This window comes from Oncorhynchus mykiss, chromosome 25 (genome assembly GCF_057628025.1).
Source record: "Oncorhynchus mykiss isolate SJ-2025 chromosome 25, ASM5762802v1, whole genome shotgun sequence".
NCBI lineage: Eukaryota > Metazoa > Chordata > Actinopteri > Salmoniformes > Salmonidae > Oncorhynchus > Oncorhynchus mykiss.
Window position 1 is genome coordinate 18,694,425 of NC_143046.1, and position 24,367 is coordinate 18,718,791.

A 24,367-nucleotide genomic window follows, 5' to 3' on the forward strand; every position below is an offset into this window, starting at 1 on the left:
TGAAAAGCGTATACTAAAATATTAAAATGTCATGTCTCAAAATTCATATCTACAGTTGAAGTTGGAAGTTTACATACACTTATGTTGGTGTCATTAAAACCACTCCACAAATAGTTTTGGCAAGTCGGTTAGAACATCTACTTTGTGCATGACACAAGTAATTTTTCCAACAATTGTTTACAGACAGATTATTTCACTTATAATTCACTGTATCACAATTCCAGTGGGTCAGAAGTTTACATACACTAAGTTGACTGTGCCTTTAAACAGCTTGGAAAACTCAGGAAAATTATGTCATGGCTTTAGAAGCTTCTTATAGGCTAATTGACATAATTTGAGTCAATTGGAGGCGTACCTGTGGATGTATTTCATGGCCTACCTTCAGACTCAGTGCCTCTTTGCTTGGGGAAATCAAAAGAAATCAGCCAAGACCTCAGAAAAAAATTGTAGACCTCCACAAGTCTGGTTCATCCTTGGGAGCAATTTCCAAACACCTGAAGGTACCACGTTCATCTGTACAAACAATAGTACGCAAGTATAAACACCATGGTACCACGCAGCCGTCATACCGCTCAGGAAGGAGACGTGTTCTGTCTGCTAGAGATGAACGTACTTTGGTGCGAAAAGTGCAAATCAATCCCAGAACAACAGCAAAGGACCTTGTGAAGATGCTGGAGGAAACAGGTACAAAAGTATCTATATCCACAGTAAAACAAGCCCTATATCGACATAACCTGAAAGCCCGCTCAGCAAGGAAGAAGCCACTGCTCCCAAACCGTCATAAAAAAGACAGACTGCACATGGGGACAAAGATCATACTTTTTGGAGAAATGTCATCTGGTCTGATGAAACAAAAATAGAACTGTTTGACCATAATGACCATCGTTATGTTTGGAGGAAAAAAGGGGGAGGCTTGCAAGCCGAAGTACACCATCCCAACCGTGAAGCACAGGGGTGGCAGCATCATGTTGTGTGGGTGCTTTGCTGCTGGAGGGACTGGTGCACTTCACAAAATAGATGGCATTATGAGGTAGGAAAAGTATGTGGATATGTTGAAGCAACATCTCAAGACATCAGCCAGGAAGTTAAAGCTTGGTTACAAATGGGTCTTCCAATTGAACAATGATCCCAAGCATACTTCCAAAGTTGTGGCAAAATGGCTTAAGGACAACAAAGTCAAGGTATTGGAGTGGCCATCACAAAGCCCTGACCTCAATCCTATAGACATTTTGTGGGCAGAACGGAAAAGGCGTGTGCGAGCAAGGAGGCCTACAAACCTGACTCAGTTACACCAGCTCTGTCAGGAGGAATGGGCCAAAATTCACCCAACTTATTGTGGTAAGCTTGTGAAAGGCAACACAAAATGTTTGACACAAGTTAAACTATTTTAAGGCAATGCTACCAAATACCAATTGAGTGTATGTAATCTTCTGACCCACTGGGAAAGTGATGAAAGAAATAAAAGCTGAAATAAGTCATTCTCTCTACTATTATTCTGACATTTCACATTCTTAAAATAAAGGGGTGATCCTAACCGACCTAAGACAGGGAATTTTTACAAGGATTCAATGTCAGGAATTGTGAAAAACGTAGTTTAAATGTATTCGGCTAAGGTGTATGTAAACGTCCGACTTCAACTGTATCTGTCTTACCTCTGTTGTTTTATGTCCTCTTGATTGGAGAATACAGATGATGAGGTTAGTTACTGTGACCCTAATCTTGGCCATCCTACAAGGGTAAACTTTTTAACAGATTATGATGGAGACATAAGGTTTGGACCATTGGTTTTCTTAGTGGAGTATCTACACATTATTTTACCTATTTTTTTTTTTTAGATTGGACACCCTATAATTATCCACAGTTTATATTCTCCAAACCTCCTATCAGACTATTCTCCAACAATGGTCACAGTAACAGACTACTGAGATGATCTATGCATGTCTGTATTTGTGTCTAAGGGGAGACAGACACTTTGATGCTTGTTTTTCACTGATAACATTTTCGCCCCGAATAGGCTATCACTGGGACACATCTGATTGGATGCCGAGTGCTCAGCGTCCTGTAGATCAGGAACTGTTGCAGTGTATATGTATAGAAAAGCCTGCCCCCTCCTGCACTGACTCTGACCCTGAGCTCCTCAACCTTGACTGCTATGTAGGAGGTATAGACATTGAGAGTGACTCCACCAACTGATTTCCTTTCTCTGGTTCTGGATGATGCCTGTTAGGCATCAGGGCCAGTTATGATGACTCCATCCAGACACATACTTCACCTGTAGCCAGCAGGGGGAAACATTTACCAGCACCAGCAGCACCACCTCTACCCTACAGACCCCACTAAGCTCCAAGGCAGTAACACAGGTATCAGCAGGGTGCATATAGGGACACAAAGTGACCCCTTGGACATGAGCTGTGGATAGGAGCTCAGCAGCAGTGTGCCCATCTCCCATGCCTCCAGCTCTGACCTGTCAGGCTTGGGTCAGAGTGACCAGCAGGCTTGTTTGGTTATCTCACACCCTAACCTCTGGACACAACGCCTCTGACAGGTGACTGAAACTATAAACTTAACTTAGAGAATTCAGAGATAGACACTGATGATCAGAGCGTTGGCTCTCTATTGGAAATATGTCTTGGTAGTCTTAATCAAATCTACTTTGAAACAAAAGTATACATCTCATACACATGGTTATGGGCTTTAGAGAAAGAAGACACCTTTACCATGTCAGATATAGAGTTAAAATGTATTACACTTTGAGTTTGCATCCCAATATTACACTTTATATACTTCACAGAAGACTGAAAAATAACATAACCGTGAGATTTTTGGCGTGTTGTAAAATAATGTTTATTAATTATGAAATTATAACAAATATGAATAACATTCCACCCATGAGGCCACTATAGGGCAATTTGGTCATTTGACTGCAGGAAAGGTGTAGTGAATGTTATGTAATTTCAGAAGAAAAAGCTCACACCTTACGTCTGTAATGGCTAATACTGTAAATACCATACATGTCTGCATATTCTTATCAGTGATATTGCATTGCATGAAGCTTATGTTAGGTTTATACTTATTATATATTAATCAGCTATTTGATTGTACTGTACAATAAACATTTATATAAATGATTCTGCCATTGAATCATTGCTGTTACGTTTGTTTTAATAAATGAATACAGATCAGTCAGCAGAAGGGACAGCAATACTGTTTTAGCATTAGCTATCCTGTTGTCCTGCCATACCCTGCTATCATCAGTAAGGAAAGGGGAAGAGGATGAGAGGAAAGTCCTCTTTTTGCCCTCAAGCTCATTCTTTTTAAAAGGGGGTAACAGTTTCTAACTTCTACTTTGGACTGATATGTTTAAATTTGGACTGAATAGGACTTTCACCAAAGAATGAAGCATTTTACTTTGGAACACTTTCAAATTGTTTTTATTTACTCCAGTTTAACTTGTGAGATGTAAAAGAGCTGGGCTTCTTCCCAAATGGCACCCTATTCCCTATGTAGTGCACTACTTTTGGCCAAATCCCATAAGGGTGTAATGCACTATGTAGGGAATAGGGTGCCATTTGGGACGTATACATGGGTATCAAAGGAAGACTGCTGCTCATTCCCTCACCAGATGCACTTGACTTGATGGTGGTGATCTAGCCTGTCGATAGTACGGTCACCTCTACTTCTTATGCGGTTTCCATTGGAGGAAAATCATTTTAGAAGCTGTTGTTTATGTTTACATGTTTCTCAAGGAAAATAAAGCTCTTTTCACAAGGTTAACCCTCTGTGAGAAATAGAATGACAGATACTTCTGTTTCCATAGGATCTTATCACACTACAGCAAGCCAGAGATGCACAACAAATATATTGTATCCATTCTGTTCAGTCCTGTATAAATGAGGTCAATATGATGTAAAACAAAATATATAGAGAACCAGTCAAAAGTTTGGACACACCTACTCATTCCTGGGTTTTTCTTTATTTTTACTATTTTGACAGCTAGGATTAATAATCTATTTTCAGTGCGGCCCTCCAGACCTCGGTGAAGATGGAATGCGGCCCACAGGGAAAATGAGTTTGACGCCCCTGTTTTAGTGTAGGTTCTTGATAGTGAGAGCTAAAGATGCTCATTGCATAGCACAAGATGGCAGTATAACCCCAGAAAGCTTTTCTTGGGAATGGTGTGGATTAGACACCATAAGTAACCTGGATTCATGTGGTCTAGCTCAGATGTCAATGTTCCTCTGAATGGATGTGTCAGACTTCATCACCTTATCAAACCAGAAAGGAGGGAGGGCATTACCAACTACAGGATGGTATTATTAAGCAATAAGGCACGAGGGGTGTGGTATTTGGCCAATATACCACAGCTAAGGGCATTTCTTAGGCACAGCCCTTAGCCAGGTATATTGGCCATATACCACAAACCCCGAGATGCCTTATTTTTATTATAAACTGGTTTCCAACGTAATTAGAGCAGTAAAAATAAATGTCATACCCGTGGTATACGGTCTGATATACCACGGCTGTTAGCCAATCAGCACTCAGGGCTGGAACCACCCAGTTTATAATTTGGATTAAACAGGTCTACTTCTGTCCTACATGTAGCACAAATCCTTGTCAGACAGTGACATAATTTAAATTCTGTGACATGTAGTGGGTGGGCCTTAGGGGAGAGGAGCAGAGCCATGTGTGTAACGTGATGTGGCAGCCTGCTTCACCCTGACTGACTGACTGACTGACAAACAGGAACATGTGACACAGGCACAATGGAGATGTATGACAAACACACACACACATGTAAATCCCTGGTCAGAACACATGCACGCACACACACACAAACACACAGTTATTCTCACACACAATGACCCAAACACTCCCCACCACACACAAACACACACTCTCTCTCACATGCACACAGACTCAGAAACACTCTTCTCCCCACACACACACTTTCTCTCACACACAAATAAATAAACAAAAATGTATTCATGTTAATGAGGAGCCCAGGTGGTAATAACCATATCTAACATATTAATTGTCCCTTGCAGTCTCCTCACACCTGGCCTCATAGAGCAGAAAACCAACGCTGTGTCCCCAGGTCAACCCTGGCCCAGTCATAGAGAGGTAAACCAACGCTGTGTCCCCAGGTCAACCCTGGCCCAGTCATAGAGAGGTAAACCAACGCTGTGTCCCCAGGTCAACCCTGGCCCAGTCATAGAGAGGTAAACCTACGCTGTCTCCCCAGGTCAACCCTGGCCCAGTCAGAGAGGTAAACCAACGCTGTGTCCCCAGGTCAACCCTGGCCCAGTCAGAGAGGTAAACCAACGCTGTCTCCCCAGTCACTTTAGCAGACCGTTTCGCAACAATCACATGGATGCCTAACTCTCACAAAAACTATTCTTAGCTTACTCCCCGCACTGAGTGCTTATTGTCCATTCAGAAGAGACCCCATTAATTCATTCATGGTTTGTACCATTGCCTATACACATTTTAAAGGGGATGTTTAGGTGAATAAAAGAGAAGAGCAGATATATTCAATTGTAAATCAACAGGGAGACACAGAAGAGAAACAGACCTCTTGGAGACGTGCCCTTTATATTCTAATCAGACCGTACCAAACGTTCTCTGAACATCAGCTCAAGAGGTTTGTCACAAACATCAGCTGGTACAGAATCAAACAGGTTCACAGATACATTATACGTGTGTCTCCGGCACAGAATGGAGCCAAACTTTAACCATACCATTCAACACTGGCAGACATTGGATACTGGCAGTTTCACGGGTCAAAGGTAGGAACATAAGTAATTAGTATCAGTGTCACAAATAGTACACTGGAAATCATGTGTATTACAGAAACTGAAAACATCAATATGCTATGCAGGGTGGACTCTGTCCATAGGACAACAATCAGTCGTATATTGCACAAATCTGGCCTTTATGGAAGAGTGGCTAGAAGAAAGCCATTTCTTAAAGATATCCATAAAAAGTGTCGTTTAAAGTTTGCCACAAGCCACCTGGGAGACACACCAAACATGTGGAAGAAGGTGCTCTGGTCAGATGAAACCAAAATTGAACTTTTTGGCAACAATGCAAAACGTTATGTTTGGCGTAAAAGCAACACAGCTCATCACCCTGAACACACCATACCCACTGTCAAACATGGTGGTGGCAGCATCATGGTTTGGGCCTGCTTTTCTTCAGCAGGGACAGGGAAGGTGGTTAAAATTGATGGGAAGATGGATGGAGCCAAATACAGGACCATTCTGGAAGAAACCTGATGGAGTCTGCAAAAGACCTGAGACTGGGACGGAGATTTGTCTTCCAACAAGACAATGATCCAAAACATAAAGCAAAATCTACAATGGAATGGTTCAAAAATAAACATATCCAGGTGTTAGAATGGCCAAGTCAAAGTCCAGAGCTGAATCCAATCGAGAATCTGTGGAAAGAACTGAAAACTGCTGTTCACAAATGCTCTCCATCCAACATCACTGAGCTCGAGCTGTTTTGGAAGGAGGAATGGGAAAAAATGTCAGTCTCTCGATGTGCAAAACTGATAGAGACATACCCCAAGCGACTTACAGCTGTAATCGCAGCAAAAGGTGGAGCTACAAAGTATTAACTTAAGGGGGCTGAATAATTTTGCACGGACAATTTTTCAGTTCTTGATTTGTTAAAAAAGTTTGAAATATCCAATAAATGTCGTTCCACTTCATGATTGTGTCCCACTTGTTGTTGATTCTTCACAAAAAAATACAGTTTTATATCTTTATGTTTGAAGCCTGAAATGTGGCAAAAGGTCGCAAAGTTCAAGGGGGCCGAATACTTTCGCAAGGCACTGTATACAAAGAAATGCCAATAGAAAAACACAAAAGGCAGCTAGTTTGTTGTCATTCCAGCTTCAGTTTGAAATCATTGTTTTAGCTGTGTAGTTGGCTATCTCCTCTGAACAGTGGCCTTGCAAGAGAGCACATTTTCTAGGCCAGGCGAAATCACACATCATTAGCTTATTGTTATGGATGTATCCCCCAAAAAGTCACTAGAAAACAGCTTAAACAAACGCAAATGCAGCTACTTTGCTGTTTTTCTGGCTACACTGTTTGACTTGACTGTGTTAGTCAAAGTTGATTAGCTAGCAGGCAAGGGATAAGAACGTTGCCAGCCATCATGGCATTTAGAACAAAAAGACTTAACTACTGGATTGTGTCTCTGGCAACCGAACCGATAGAACGAACGACCAGCCGGCTTGTGTTGCAACCCCAGATTTGGGTCAGGACTATATCTTGTGGAAGAAATAGTATGAAAAAATTCATCAAAATAATGTTTTTAATGAAATTGTCTATCAATCCTTATTTGAATATGTTGAAAATGAAATGTAAAAGACTGAAATAAATAGCTTGCAGTACGCTCAGTGCTCGGTTGACATTTCATAGAGATACACTTGTTTTTCTGAGTTATGTCTCATTAATATGAAAAGCGTATACTAAAATATTAAAATGTCATGTCTCAAAATTCATATCTACAGTTGAAGTTGGAAGTTTACATACACTTATGTTGGTGTCATTAAAACCACTCCACAAATAGTTTTGGCAAGTCGGTTAGAACATCTACTTTGTGCATGACACAAGTAATTTTTCCAACAATTGTTTACAGACAGATTATTTCACTTATAATTCACTGTATCACAATTCCAGTGGGTCAGAAGTTTACATACACTAAGTTGACTGTGCCTTTAAACAGCTTGGAAAACTCAGGAAAATTATGTCATGGCTTTAGAAGCTTCTTATAGGCTAATTGACATAATTTGAGTCAATTGGAGGCGTACCTGTGGATGTATTTCATGGCCTACCTTCAGACTCAGTGCCTCTTTGCTTGGGGAAATCAAAAGAAATCAGCCAAGACCTCAGAAAAAAATTGTAGACCTCCACAAGTCTGGTTCATCCTTGGGAGCAATTTCCAAACACCTGAAGGTACCACGTTCATCTGTACAAACAATAGTACGCAAGTATAAACACCATGGTACCACGCAGCCGTCATACCGCTCAGGAAGGAGACGTGTTCTGTCTGCTAGAGATGAACGTACTTTGGTGCGAAAAGTGCAAATCAATCCCAGAACAACAGCAAAGGACCTTGTGAAGATGCTGGAGGAAACAGGTACAAAAGTATCTATATCCACAGTAAAACAAGCCCTATATCGACATAACCTGAAAGCCCGCTCAGCAAGGAAGAAGCCACTGCTCCCAAACCGTCATAAAAAAGACAGACTGCACATGGGGACAAAGATCATACTTTTTGGAGAAATGTCATCTGGTCTGATGAAACAAAAATAGAACTGTTTGACCATAATGACCATCGTTATGTTTGGAGGAAAAAAGGGGGAGGCTTGCAAGCCGAAGTACACCATCCCAACCGTGAAGCACAGGGGTGGCAGCATCATGTTGTGTGGGTGCTTTGCTGCTGGAGGGACTGGTGCACTTCACAAAATAGATGGCATTATGAGGTAGGAAAAGTATGTGGATATGTTGAAGCAACATCTCAAGACATCAGCCAGGAAGTTAAAGCTTGGTTACAAATGGGTCTTCCAATTGAACAATGATCCCAAGCATACTTCCAAAGTTGTGGCAAAATGGCTTAAGGACAACAAAGTCAAGGTATTGGAGTGGCCATCACAAAGCCCTGACCTCAATCCTATAGACATTTTGTGGGCAGAACGGAAAAGGCGTGTGCGAGCAAGGAGGCCTACAAACCTGACTCAGTTACACCAGCTCTGTCAGGAGGAATGGGCCAAAATTCACCCAACTTATTGTGGTAAGCTTGTGAAAGGCAACACAAAATGTTTGACACAAGTTAAACTATTTTAAGGCAATGCTACCAAATACCAATTGAGTGTATGTAATCTTCTGACCCACTGGGAAAGTGATGAAAGAAATAAAAGCTGAAATAAGTCATTCTCTCTACTATTATTCTGACATTTCACATTCTTAAAATAAAGGGGTGATCCTAACCGACCTAAGACAGGGAATTTTTACAAGGATTCAATGTCAGGAATTGTGAAAAACGTAGTTTAAATGTATTCGGCTAAGGTGTATGTAAACGTCCGACTTCAACTGTATCTGTCTTACCTCTGTTGTTTTATGTCCTCTTGATTGGAGAATACAGATGATGAGGTTAGTTACTGTGACCCTAATCTTGGCCATCCTACAAGGGTAAACTTTTTAACAGATTATGATGGAGACATAAGGTTTGGACCATTGGTTTTCTTAGTGGAGTATCTACACATTATTTTACCTATTTTTTTTTTTTAGATTGGACACCCTATAATTATCCACAGTTTATATTCTCCAAACCTCCTATCAGACTATTCTCCAACAATGGTCACAGTAACAGACTACTGAGATGATCTATGCATGTCTGTATTTGTGTCTAAGGGGAGACAGACACTTTGATGCTTGTTTTTCACTGATAACATTTTCGCCCCGAATAGGCTATCACTGGGACACATCTGATTGGATGCCGAGTGCTCAGCGTCCTGTAGATCAGGAACTGTTGCAGTGTATATGTATAGAAAAGCCTGCCCCCTCCTGCACTGACTCTGACCCTGAGCTCCTCAACCTTGACTGCTATGTAGGAGGTATAGACATTGAGAGTGACTCCACCAACTGATTTCCTTTCTCTGGTTCTGGATGATGCCTGTTAGGCATCAGGGCCAGTTATGATGACTCCATCCAGACACATACTTCACCTGTAGCCAGCAGGGGGAAACATTTACCAGCACCAGCAGCACCACCTCTACCCTACAGACCCCACTAAGCTCCAAGGCAGTAACACAGGTATCAGCAGGGTGCATATAGGGACACAAAGTGACCCCTTGGACATGAGCTGTGGATAGGAGCTCAGCAGCAGTGTGCCCATCTCCCATGCCTCCAGCTCTGACCTGTCAGGCTTGGGTCAGAGTGACCAGCAGGCTTGTTTGGTTATCTCACACCCTAACCTCTGGACACAACGCCTCTGACAGGTGACTGAAACTATAAACTTAACTTAGAGAATTCAGAGATAGACACTGATGATCAGAGCGTTGGCTCTCTATTGGAAATATGTCTTGGTAGTCTTAATCAAATCTACTTTGAAACAAAAGTATACATCTCATACACATGGTTATGGGCTTTAGAGAAAGAAGACACCTTTACCATGTCAGATATAGAGTTAAAATGTATTACACTTTGAGTTTGCATCCCAATATTACACTTTATATACTTCACAGAAGACTGAAAAATAACATAACCGTGAGATTTTTGGCGTGTTGTAAAATAATGTTTATTAATTATGAAATTATAACAAATATGAATAACATTCCACCCATGAGGCCACTATAGGGCAATTTGGTCATTTGACTGCAGGAAAGGTGTAGTGAATGTTATGTAATTTCAGAAGAAAAAGCTCACACCTTACGTCTGTAATGGCTAATACTGTAAATACCATACATGTCTGCATATTCTTATCAGTGATATTGCATTGCATGAAGCTTATGTTAGGTTTATACTTATTATATATTAATCAGCTATTTGATTGTACTGTACAATAAACATTTATATAAATGATTCTGCCATTGAATCATTGCTGTTACGTTTGTTTTAATAAATGAATACAGATCAGTCAGCAGAAGGGACAGCAATACTGTTTTAGCATTAGCTATCCTGTTGTCCTGCCATACCCTGCTATCATCAGTAAGGAAAGGGGAAGAGGATGAGAGGAAAGTCCTCTTTTTGCCCTCAAGCTCATTCTTTTTAAAAGGGGGTAACAGTTTCTAACTTCTACTTTGGACTGATATGTTTAAATTTGGACTGAATAGGACTTTCACCAAAGAATGAAGCATTTTACTTTGGAACACTTTCAAATTGTTTTTATTTACTCCAGTTTAACTTGTGAGATGTAAAAGAGCTGGGCTTCTTCCCAAATGGCACCCTATTCCCTATGTAGTGCACTACTTTTGGCCAAATCCCATAAGGGTGTAATGCACTATGTAGGGAATAGGGTGCCATTTGGGACGTATACATGGGTATCAAAGGAAGACTGCTGCTCATTCCCTCACCAGATGCACTTGACTTGATGGTGGTGATCTAGCCTGTCGATAGTACGGTCACCTCTACTTCTTATGCGGTTTCCATTGGAGGAAAATCATTTTAGAAGCTGTTGTTTATGTTTACATGTTTCTCAAGGAAAATAAAGCTCTTTTCACAAGGTTAACCCTCTGTGAGAAATAGAATGACAGATACTTCTGTTTCCATAGGATCTTATCACACTACAGCAAGCCAGAGATGCACAACAAATATATTGTATCCATTCTGTTCAGTCCTGTATAAATGAGGTCAATATGATGTAAAACAAAATATATAGAGAACCAGTCAAAAGTTTGGACACACCTACTCATTCCTGGGTTTTTCTTTATTTTTACTATTTTGACAGCTAGGATTAATAATCTATTTTCAGTGCGGCCCTCCAGACCTCGGTGAAGATGGAATGCGGCCCACAGGGAAAATGAGTTTGACGCCCCTGTTTTAGTGTAGGTTCTTGATAGTGAGAGCTAAAGATGCTCATTGCATAGCACAAGATGGCAGTATAACCCCAGAAAGCTTTTCTTGGGAATGGTGTGGATTAGACACCATAAGTAACCTGGATTCATGTGGTCTAGCTCAGATGTCAATGTTCCTCTGAATGGATGTGTCAGACTTCATCACCTTATCAAACCAGAAAGGAGGGAGGGCATTACCAACTACAGGATGGTATTATTAAGCAATAAGGCACGAGGGGTGTGGTATTTGGCCAATATACCACAGCTAAGGGCATTTCTTAGGCACAGCCCTTAGCCAGGTATATTGGCCATATACCACAAACCCCGAGATGCCTTATTTTTATTATAAACTGGTTTCCAACGTAATTAGAGCAGTAAAAATAAATGTCATACCCGTGGTATACGGTCTGATATACCACGGCTGTTAGCCAATCAGCACTCAGGGCTGGAACCACCCAGTTTATAATTTGGATTAAACAGGTCTACTTCTGTCCTACATGTAGCACAAATCCTTGTCAGACAGTGACATAATTTAAATTCTGTGACATGTAGTGGGTGGGCCTTAGGGGAGAGGAGCAGAGCCATGTGTGTAACGTGATGTGGCAGCCTGCTTCACCCTGACTGACTGACTGACTGACAAACAGGAACATGTGACACAGGCACAATGGAGATGTATGACAAACACACACACACATGTAAATCCCTGGTCAGAACACATGCACGCACACACACACAAACACACAGTTATTCTCACACACAATGACCCAAACACTCCCCACCACACACAAACACACACTCTCTCTCACATGCACACAGACTCAGAAACACTCTTCTCCCCACACACACACTTTCTCTCACACACAAATAAATAAACAAAAATGTATTCATGTTAATGAGGAGCCCAGGTGGTAATAACCATATTTAACATATTAATTGTCCCTTGCAGTCTCCTCACACCTGGCCTCATAGAGCAGAAAACCAACGCTGTGTCCCCAGGTCAACCCTGGCCCAGTCATAGAGAGGTAAACCAACGCTGTGTCCCCAGGTCAACCCTGGCCCAGTCATAGAGAGGTAAACCAACGCTGTGTCCCCAGGTCAACCCTGGCCCAGTCATAGAGAGGTAAACCTACGCTGTCTCCCCAGGTCAACCCTGGCCCAGTCAGAGAGGTAAACCAACGCTGTGTCCCCAGGTCAACCCTGGCCCAGTCAGAGAGGTAAACCAACGCTGTCTCCCCAGTCACTTTAGCAGACCGTTTCGCAACAATCACATGGATGCCTAACTCTCACAAAAACTATTCTTAGCTTACTCCCCGCACTGAGTGCTTATTGTCCATTCAGAAGAGACCCCATTAATTCATTCATGGTTTGTACCATTGCCTATACACATTTTAAAGGGGATGTTTAGGTGAATAAAAGAGAAGAGCAGATATATTCAATTGTAAATCAACAGGGAGACACAGAAGAGAAACAGACCTCTTGGAGACGTGCCCTTTATATTCTAATCAGACCGTACCAAACGTTCTCTGAACATCAGCTCAAGAGGTTTGTCACAAACATCAGCTGGTACAGAATCAAACAGGTTCACAGATACATTATACGTGTGTCTCCGGCACAGAATGGAGCCAAACTTTAACCATACCATTCAACACTGGCAGACATTGGATACTGGCAGTTTCACGGGTCAAAGGTAGGAACATAAGTAATTAGTATCAGTGTCACAAATAGTACACTGGAAATCATGTGTATTACAGAAACTGAAAACATCAATATGCTATGCAGGGTGTTAATCACTGGACATCATGTGTATTACAGAAACTGAAAACATCAATATGCTATGCAGTGTGTTAATCACTGGAAATCATGTGTATTACAGAAACTGAAAACATCAATATGCTATGCAGTGTGTTAATCACTGGAAATCATGTGTATTACAGAAACTGAAAACATCAATATGCTATGCAGTGTGTTAATCACTGGAAATCATGTGTATTACAGAAACTGAAAACATCAATATGCTATGCAGTGTGTTAATCACTGGACATCATGTGTATTACAGAAACTGAAAACATCAATATGCTATGCAGTGTGTTAATCACTGGAAATCATGTGTATTACAGAAACTGAAAACATCAATATGCTATGCAGTGTGTTAATCACTGGACATCATGTGTATTACAGAAACTGAAAACATCAATATGCTATGCAGTGTGTTAATCACTGGAAATCATGTGTATTACAGAAACTGAAAACATCAATATGCTATGCAGTGTGTTAATCACTGGACATCATGTGTATTACAGAAACTGAAAACATCAATATGCTATGCATCGTGTTAATCACTGGACATCATGTGTATTACAGAAACTGAAAACATCAATATGCTATGCAGTGTGTTAATCACTGGAAATCATGTGTATTACAGAAACTGAAAACATCAATATGCTATGCATCGTGTTAATCACTGGAAACCTTTACTCATCTTAGATTTCCCCATTACACACATGCATTTGTGTCACAAAATAATATCGATATTTTACTCACGGCATAATCTGGCAATGAACAAAGATATTGTAGGTGCAACAGCGCCTCTTCTCCCTCAAGAGGCTGAAGAGATTTGGCATGGCCTCTCAGATCCTCAAGAACTTCTACAGATGCATTATTGAGAGCACTGCCCTCAGCCCCAAGGCTCTACATCACAGGGGGCGAGCTCCGAGCCACCCAGGATATTTATACCAGGCTGGGTCTGAGGAAAATTGCCAAATACTTATGCCACCCCAGCCATGGACTGTTATCTCCACCACCGTCTGGCAAGCGCTACCGGAGCATCAGGTCTCAGACTAACAGGCTCCGAGGGAGCTTCTAAACTCAGCAAAAAAAAGAAACGTCCTCTCACTGTCAACTGCGTTTATTTTCAGCAACTTAACATGTGTAAATATTTGTATGAACATAAGATTCAACAACTGAGACATAAACTGAACAAGTTCCACAGACATGTGACTAACATAAATATGTCCCTGAACAAAGGGTGGTTCAAAATCAAAAGTAACAGTCAGTATCTGGTGTGGCCACCAGCTGCATTAAGTACTGCACCTTATTTGACAGTTCTTGCTGTGAGATGTAACCCCACTCTTCCACCAAGGCACCTGCAAGTTGGGATTGAGATCCGGGCTCTTCGCTGACCATGGCAGAACACTGACATTCCTGTCTTGCAGGAAATCACGCACAGAACGAGCAGTATAGCTGGTGGCATTGTCATGCTGGAGAGTCATGTCAGGATGAGCCTGCAGGAAGTGTACCACATGAGGGAGGAGGATATCTTCCCTGCAATGACAACAAGCTCAGTCCGATGATGCTGTGACACACCGCCCCAGACCATGACGGACCCTCCACCTCCAAATTGATACCGCTCCAGAGTACAGGCCTCAGTGTAACGCTCATTCCTTCGACGATAAACACGAATCCACCCATCACCCCTGGTGAGACAAAACTGCGACTTTTCAGTGAAGAGCACTTTTTGCCAGTCCTGTTTGGTCCAGCGACTGTGGGTTTGTGCCCATAGGCGACGTTGTTGCCGGTGATGTCTGTTGAGGACCTGCCTTACAACAGGCCTACAAGCCCACAGTCCAGCCTGAGCACTGATGGAGTGATTGTGCGTTCCTGGTGTAACTCGGGCAGTTGTTGTTGCCATCCTGTACCTGTTCTGCAGGTGTGATGTTCAGATGTACCGATCCTGTGCAGGTGTTGTTACACGTGGTCTGCCACTGCGAGAACGATCAGCTGTCCGTCCTGTCTCCCTGTAGCTCTGTCTTAGGCGTCTTACAGTATGGACATTGCAATGTATTTCCCTGGCCACATCTGCAGTCCTCATGCCTCCTTGCAGCATGTCTAAGGCAAGTTCACACAGATGAGCAGGGACCCTGGGCATCTTTCTTTTGGTGTTTTCCAGAGTCAGTAGAAAGGCCTCTTTAGTGTCCTAAGTTTTCATAACTGTGACTTTAATTACCGTCTGTAAGCTGTTAGTGTCTTAACGACCGTTCCACAGGTGCATGTTCATTAATTGTTTATGGTTCATAAACCCTTTACAATGCAGATCCATGACGTTAATTGGATTTTTAAGAATTATTTTTGAAAGACAGAGTCCTGAAAAAGGGACGTTACTTTTTTTGCTGAGTTTATCTCCAAGCAATAAGACTGAACAGCTAATCAATGGCTGCCCACCCTCACCCTTGGACTATCTGCACTGACTCTATGCACACTCACAGGTCTCTTTCCACACACAAATTTGGAGGCAAAAGAAATGCACACCTGTTTAGGCGAGGTGCTGGCTAGCGGAGTAGAACACTTGGAAAAAGAAAAGGAGAGACGCACACTCTAGGAGCTCAGATGCAATCATTGAATAACCTAATAATCAACGTTTGGACAGACAAGCTGTCCTCTTCAGGGTACAATGACAAACACTGCAGGGTGACTAGTTTATATAGTGTCAAAGGACACACACAGGTGTCTGTAATCATGGCCGGGTGTGGCTTGATATCATTGGTTAATGTAAATAAATAGAACATATTTCAAATAGAAAAAACATGAATGGATAGCATACGATCATAGATACAATTTGGCTACAAAGGCCAACAAAAATGTACAATGAATAGCAAAATCACAAGAATGGCTTCAGATCAAAGTCTACGTTGAGACCGAAGGGTCTAAATTAAAGATCCAGACAGCCTCTCATTTTAACAATAAATTGTCGAGGTCACCCCCTCTCCTAGGGAGGGTGATGTGTTCGATGCCGATATAACGCACACACACCATGACCTTTTACGCTGCTCTTACTATTTATTATTATTTGCTGCCCAGTCACTATTACCCCTGACCTCAACTACTACCAGTATCCGTGATATACCTCTACTACCACCAGTATCCCTGATATACCCTACTACCACCAGTATCCCTGATCTACCTCTACTACCACCAGTATCCCTGATCTACCTCTACTACCACCAGTATCCCTGATCTACCTCTACTACCACCAGTATCCCTGATCTACCTCTACTACCACCAGTATCCCTGATCTACCTCAACTACCACCAGTATCCCTGATCTACCTCTACTACCACCAGTATCCCTGATCTACCTCTACTACCACCAGTATCCCTGATCTACCTCTACTACCACCAGTATCCCTGATCTACCTCAACTACCACCAGTATCCCTGATCTACCTCTACTACCACCAGTATCCCTGATCTACCTCAACTACCACCAGTATCCCTGATCTACCTCTACTACCACCAGTATCCCTGATCTACCTCAACTACCACCAGTATCCCTGATCTACCTCTACTACCACCAGTATCCCTGATCTACCTCTACTACTACCAGTATCCCTGATCTACCTCTACTACCACCAGTATCCCTGATATACCTCTACTACTACCAGTATCCCTGATCTACCTCTACTACCACCAGTATCCCTGATCTACCTCTAGTACCACCAGTATCCCTGATCTACCTCAACTACCACCAGTATCCCTGATCTACCTCTACTACCACCAGTATCCCTGATATACCTCTACTACTACCAGTATCCCTGATCTACCTCTACTACCACCAGTATCCCTGATCTACCTCTACTACCACCAGTATCCCTGATCTACCTACACTACCACCAGTATCCCTGATCTACCTCTAGTACCACCAGTATCCCGGATCTACCTCTAGTACCACCAGTATCCCGGATCTACCTACACTACCACCAGTATCCCTGATCTACCTCTAGTACCACCAGTATCCCTGATCTACCTCTACTACCACCACTATTCCTGATCTACCTCTATTACCGCCAGTATCCCTGATCTACCTCTACTACCGCCAGTATCCCTGATCTACCTCTAGTACTACCAGTATCCCTGATCTACCTCTAGTACCACCAGTATCCCTGATCTACCTCTAGTACCACCAGTATCCCTGATCTACCTCTAGTACCACCAGTATCCCTGATCTACCTCTAGTACCACCAGTATCCCTGATCTACCTCTAGTACCACCAGTATCCCTGATCTACCTCTAGTACCACCAGTATCCCTGATCTACCTCTACTACCACCAGTATCCCTGATCTACCTCTAGTACCACCAGTATCCCTGATCTACCTCTACTACCACCAGTATCCCTGATCTACCTCTAGTACCACCAGTATCCCTGATCTACCTCTAGTACCACCAGTATCCCTGATCTACCTCTACTACCACCAGTATTCTGTTGATTCAACCAGTTTTTGCCAGTGGGAGTATTTATTCTGTGCTCCTTTTTTAGTTTCTATGATCTATTTTCTATTCCTTTACCTTTCATACTGCTTAATGCATTAAGGAAAAACTTCCAAGTAAGCATTTCCAAGTAGATGTTGACACATCACAGTTGTGAAACATCTGACTCAGTATGGAATTAGTAGAATGGGAAGAATAAAACATGGAATCAAATGTGGGAAGAAGCATAGCAGCTCAATATAAACCAAATACAGTGGTCCAGCCAAACATTGTCATATACAATACATCAGAATACATTTTCTACCCAGACTGCACTGCTTTCTCTCTATTCTCAGCTGACTCTATTCTCTCTGACTGTCTACTCACATCACAAGATACAAGATTTCTCCTCCATCCATCCTCTCTGCTGTAGCCTGTTTCATCTGCCCCCTCCATGGCTGCCCCGCTATATGTCCTTAATCTCAGCAACCCAGAACCAAATCTCGCTGGCCTCTACAGTCTTAATGTTTTTTCTGTCCACCAGAGACGAGTCTGTTTCTGGCCTCTGTTACCACAATGTTCCCTTGGTCTTTATTGTCTCACTCCACTGCCTTGTTCTTCTGGTCCAGGCCTTTAACTCTGAGGAGTGACTCTCTTAAATTGACTGTACACTTAGAAAAAAAGGTGCTATCTAGAACCTAAAAGGGTCTTCGGCTGTCCCTGTTCTGAGTCTAAATGCAAGGCGAGATCTACGGCTCTACTGCACAGATTAAATATGACTTAAAAAATGTAAGCCTATGCAACATTAACCCATTAAAAAAAGTTCTGTAGCAATGAGATTTGTCATAGGCTATAGGCCCAATACATTAACACTGCACATTGGCTATGCTTGAATTTCCCTGCCAGTGTTGTACTGAGACCATTTTGAAAATATATTTCAAAATAGTAGGTAGCCTATATGATCACACTTGTAATAGATACTTTGTTGTATTACTTTTGAGGCACAACTGAGTGAGTAGAATCATTTGCTATTTTTTATTATTTTACTAGACTGATGGCTTGCATCTGATGGTCAGTCAGGGGAGCGAGAGAACCGACTCACCGCTCACCCTCCCTTTGCGGAGAAAAGGGGACACTGTCTTCCAGCTGATGGCGAAATGCAAGTTGCACTGCATTATTTCTGCCTCATGCACAAATTCATGCTGTTAATCGGATGTCCAGTGAAATATTACTCGATATAAAAAACAGACGAGCTGCTAATAATAACTCATTCATTGCAGCTGCAGAGCTGGTTGTATCGCATTTTATGGCTTATAAAAATGTTGAACAACATGTTGACAGTGATGAATAACAACTTAAATATGAACTCACTCAGAAAAACATTCGTTGAGTATCTCTAGTCATGGTTTAAACGTTTTGAAATATCACAGTATCAATTTAGCTGTGCGCTCAACGCTTAATTTGACAGTATGGTTCAAGGAAACTGCAGACATGTTGATCTGAGCTATCTGATTGGCCAGCAGTAGGCCTATAACTGAACTTGATTTGCTCTCTGGCAGTGTTGCTATATTCTTGGGTTTTTCAGAAAAATCGGGCACTTTGAAGACGACGTCGCGGGTGAGAATGTATTGGTCGCGGGTGGCAGCTTTTTGGGCTACTTCTAAATTGCACCGCGGCCGCCATGTAATTTCTCTTAAAAAATATATATTTCACTGTGACCTGCTGCTGACTATCAGGTACTGAGCAGACTGTTACTGAGCGAATGAATGGTGGAGAGGGCCGGGGGGGTGTGTGTGCTTTGACAGCACTCGTTGAGAGAGCGCAGCAGCAGAGGCATCTGAGTCACTGAGACAGAGCAACACGCACGCACGTCGTGATAACATTTGACCAGTTGTAGGTAGGCTATTTAGATTGGTCGTTATGGAGACACGCTTTTCCCATTAAACATATTAACGCGATAGAACTGATACAACGACCACAACGCGCTGGGAAACGGTGTTAGGCGCACTGGAGCTCTTTAGATGAATTCGCAAAGAGTAAACTGAATTCTAATGTGGACTTATCTTATGAATAACAGTATCAAGCGAGTGGTTTTACTCGTGCTCAGTTCTAGGGTCTGGAGCGCTGCGCGATTGTACTTTTGAAATGGAAGTTATAGAACTCTCTCATGCTTGTTATGGGAAAAGGTCCACAAGAAAATTACATTAAATGTGGAGAATGATAGGCTACATTTGCATCTGTTGGCCATCAAATAGTCTATTCATTTATTTTATTTCCAGGCTACTGAAGCCTACTATTTGATACATTAAATATATTGAAATGACGAAATCACTGGAGTCTTTGCAAATCAATGTGTGTCACTTGTAGCCTGCCAGGGGATGGCAAATGGATTTAATAAATCAACTATAACTCCGCTTGTTGTCGTGGCCTCGTGTTATCACGCAAATATTAATGGCCATGTTTAGTTCGTTAAATTGGAAGTTATCAATTGTGATCATGGTCTCAGCTCTATCGCAAATGTATCAATCATTCTCCAAATTTGATATCAGTTTCATTGTGGATTTTTCCATGTTGACATGTTGGCCTATTATGGCCTATAGGCTACCTGCATAGTTCAGCAAACCATGGCAAAGTTGAATTGCAATTATAAACCCAGATTTTAGTCAGTAGCCTATGCATATTGAAATAACAAGTCAATCTCGCAAATAGGGCATTTATAAAGGTTAACATCTGGCACATAATAAAGGCACAATTGCCAGAAAATCGCCCGACATTCGATTTTTGAAGTTCGTCCAAGTGTTTCTTGCACAGAGATTGAGATCCTCTATCCAACTTTCATCACTCAAACTCTCCTGTTGAATTTATCTATAGTTATGCACATTCGCAAACAGGATGTATTTACAATTATAAACGGGGTGGTTTGAGCCCTGAAGGCTGATTGGTTGAAACCCATGGTATATCAGACGAGTGGTTGACACGGGAATTACAAAAACAAAATATTTTTCTGTTCTGACTACTTTGGTAACCAGTTTATAATAGCAATAAGGCACCTTAGGGGTTTGTGGTATATGGCCATATACCATACCTGGCCTAATTGCTTAATCATAGCAGTAAAAACAAGTTAAATCGACATCCATTGATGGGAAATGATCTGGAGAGTTTAAGGGCGATCTTTTCTTTTGCGACATATTCTTAAACTCTCAATAATTATTATTTTGATGGAAAACCACATTTTTTTTCTTAGCCTACTTCGTTAAAAATGCTGTTGATATTCCTTCTTAATTTGCTCGATAACATTATGGAAAAAGGGTCAAATAAATGTGGCAACTCCTCTCTTGATGCAACATTTACATTTTTTGGGGGGGGGCTAGTTTTCAGGCCTTGTGGGTGTGTTTTCAGGGGTCATTGGCCTAGAAACCCTGTTCCCAGGTCCTGCCGGTTAGCCAGAGTTTTACCTTCAGACACATGAATGGTTCAAAATGCGAACGCTTTGCCTTCCCGGCACTAGGGCTGTTGAATCAAGTGCACCTACTGACAACAGCATGAAACAATTAAAGATAACAGGATCGCAAGGCTTAACTTCTATTGTTTTTTTTTTACAGAAATGTTTGGTGATCAACTAGGAACGCATTGGAGATCGACCAGTCGACGGTTGGTGACCACTGCCATAGGATAACCCTTTTAAGAACCCTTTGATGTTCCAGTTAGTACCTGTTTGGTAGAACCCACTAGGCACAGACAACAGTTCAACGTCTAGTTTTGATTTACATTTGAGTTTTCAACTAACGTGAATTCAACGTGCATTTCAATGATTCAACATCATCACATTGTTTCACTGATATTTTAACCAAAATAATCAATGTTGATTCAACCAGTGTTTGCCCAGTGGTAACCCTGGGTTTGACCTGGAACCAAAAAGGCTTCTACTATAGGGACACCCGTAGAACCCCTATGGAACCGTTTTTTTCTAAGAGTGTAGATAAAGAGGGCTCCATATTCAACTCCTTCCAAACACCCTAACCTTGCTACTAAGTGCTTGGCACAATGGACGGTGTCCTGCAAGGTCCAATAAAGGCTGGATAAATTGAATTTGTGAATCCACTGGCCAGGACATACACCAGCCGTATAATTTGAGAGGCCAGGCCATAGTTTATTATGCAAGCATTTTGTTGCACATTTCTGTTCAACCTGAAGTAAAACTGGACTGTGTCTTTGGTGTGTGTTTCCTCAACAATCCAGTCTGTAACTGAATGAGAGGAACTCCCACTCAGACTGAACTGGCTGTAGCCAAGGAGCTTCAATGTTTTATTAAAGCCTGTGGTCTTTTATCTGCTTTCTCACAGTCTCTTTTGTAGAGAGCAAGGTTCACACTCTGCTGACAGCACCTTACAGCACCCGTCAACCAACCCACACTCCTTACAGCGCATGTCAACCAACCCCCACTCCTTACAGCGCCCCTCAACCAACCCCCACTCCTTACAGCACCCGTCAACCAACCCCCACTCCTTACAGCACCCGACAACCAACCCATCGTCCTTACAGCGCCCGTCAACCAACCCCCACTCCTTACAGCGCCCGTCAACCAACCCCCACTCCTTACAGCGCATGTCAACCAACCCCCACTCCTCACAGCTTCCGTCAACCAACCCACACTCCTTACAGCGCCCGTCAACCAACCCCCACTCCTCACAGCGCCTGTCAACCAACCCCCACTCCTTACAGCGCCCATCAACCAACCCACACTCCTTACAGCGCCCGTCAACCAACCCACACTCCTTACAGCGCCCGTCAACCAACCCACACTCCTTACAGCGCCCCTCAACCAACCCCCACTCCTTACAGCACCCGTCAACCAACCCCCACTCCTTACAGCACCCGTCAACCAACCCACAGTCCTTACAGCGCCCGTCAACCAACCCCCACTCCTTACAGCGCCCGTCAACCAACCCCCACTCCTTACAGCGCATGTCAACCAACCCCCACTCCTCACAGCTTCCGTCAACCAACCCACACTCCTTACAGCGCCCGTCAACCAACCCCCACTCCTCACAGCGCCTGTCAACCAACCCCCACTCCTTACAGCGCCCATCAACCAACCCACACTCCTTACAGCGCCAGTCAACCAACCCACACTCCTTACAGCGCCCGTCAACCAACCCACACTCCTTACAGCGCCCGTCAACCAACCCACACTCCTTACAGCACCCGTCAACCAACCCACACTCCTTACAGCGCTCGTCAACCAACCCACACGCCTTACAGCGCTCGTCAACCAACCCACACGCTTCACAGTGTTCGTCAACCAACCCACACTCCTCACAGCGTCCATCAACCAACCCACACTCCTTACAGCGTCCGTCAACCAACCCAGACTCCTGAGCAGTGAGCAACAGGGGGGGAATGGAGAAGCACACTCTGCTGACAGCCAACCCATACTCCTTACAGCCCCCGTCAACCAACCCACACTCCTCACAGCGCCCGTCAACCAACCCACACTCCTTACAGCGTCCGTCAACCAACCCAGACTCCTGAGCAGTGAGCAACAGGGGGGGAATGGAGAAGCACACTCTGCTGACAGCCAACCCCCACTCCTTACAGCGCCCGTCAACCAACCCCCACTCCTCACAGTGCCCGTCAACCAACCCCCACTCCTCACAGTGCCCGTCAACCAACCCCCACTCCTCACAGTGCCCGTCAACCAACCCCCACTCCTCACAGTGCCCGTCAACCAACCCCCACTCCTCACAGTGCCCGTCAACCAACCCCCACTCCTCACAGTGCCCGTCAACCAACCCACACTCCTCACAGCGCACGTCAACCAACCCACACGCCTTACAGCACCCGTCAACCAACCCACACTCCTTACAGCACCCGTCAACCAACCCACACTCCTCACAGCGCACGTCAACCAACCCACACTCCTCACAGCGTCCGTCAACCAACCCACACGCTTCACAGTGTTCGTCAACCAACCCACACGCCTCAGAGCGTCCGTCAACCAACCCAGACTCCTGAGCAGTGAGCAACAGGGGGAATGGAGAAGCACACTCTGCTGACAGCCAACCCACACTCCTTACAGCCCCCGTCAACCAACCCACACTCCTCACAGCGCCCGTCAACCAACCCACACTCCTTACAGCACCCGTCAACCAACCCACACTCCTTACAGCGCCCGTCAACCAACCCACACGCCTTACAGCGCACGTCAACCAACCCACACTCCTCACAGCGTCCGTCAACCAACCCCCACTCCTTACAGCGCCCGTCAACCAACCCACACTCCTTACAGCGCCCGTCAACCAACCCACACTCCTTACAGCACCCGTCAACCAACCCACACTCCTTACAGCGCCCGTCAACCAACCCACACGCCTTACAGCGCACGTCAACCAACCCACACTACTCACAGCGTCCGTCAACCGACCCACACGCGTCACAGTGTTCGTCAACCAACCCACACGCCTCACAGCGTCCGTCAACCAACCCAGACTCCTGAGCAGTGAGCAACAGGGGGGGAATGGAGAAGCACAACCCCATATCAATACTCTTGTCAAAAAAAACA

The 24,367-nt window shown here is 43.4% G+C and overlaps 1 protein-coding gene across 1 annotated transcript in view; it reads left to right on the plus strand.

Moving 5' to 3' along the window:
• Positions 1-2,324, plus strand: part of fat1b (FAT atypical cadherin 1b) — a 44,694-nt gene extending 42,370 nt beyond the window's left edge. The window contains exon 30 of the mRNA XM_036969679.2: positions 2,015-2,324. Coding sequence (XP_036825574.2) covers positions 2,015-2,193 — 179 coding nt within the window. The 3' untranslated portion in view covers positions 2,194-2,324. The remainder of the gene's footprint in view (positions 1-2,014) is intronic.
• Positions 2,325-24,367: the final 22,043 nt, after the last annotated feature.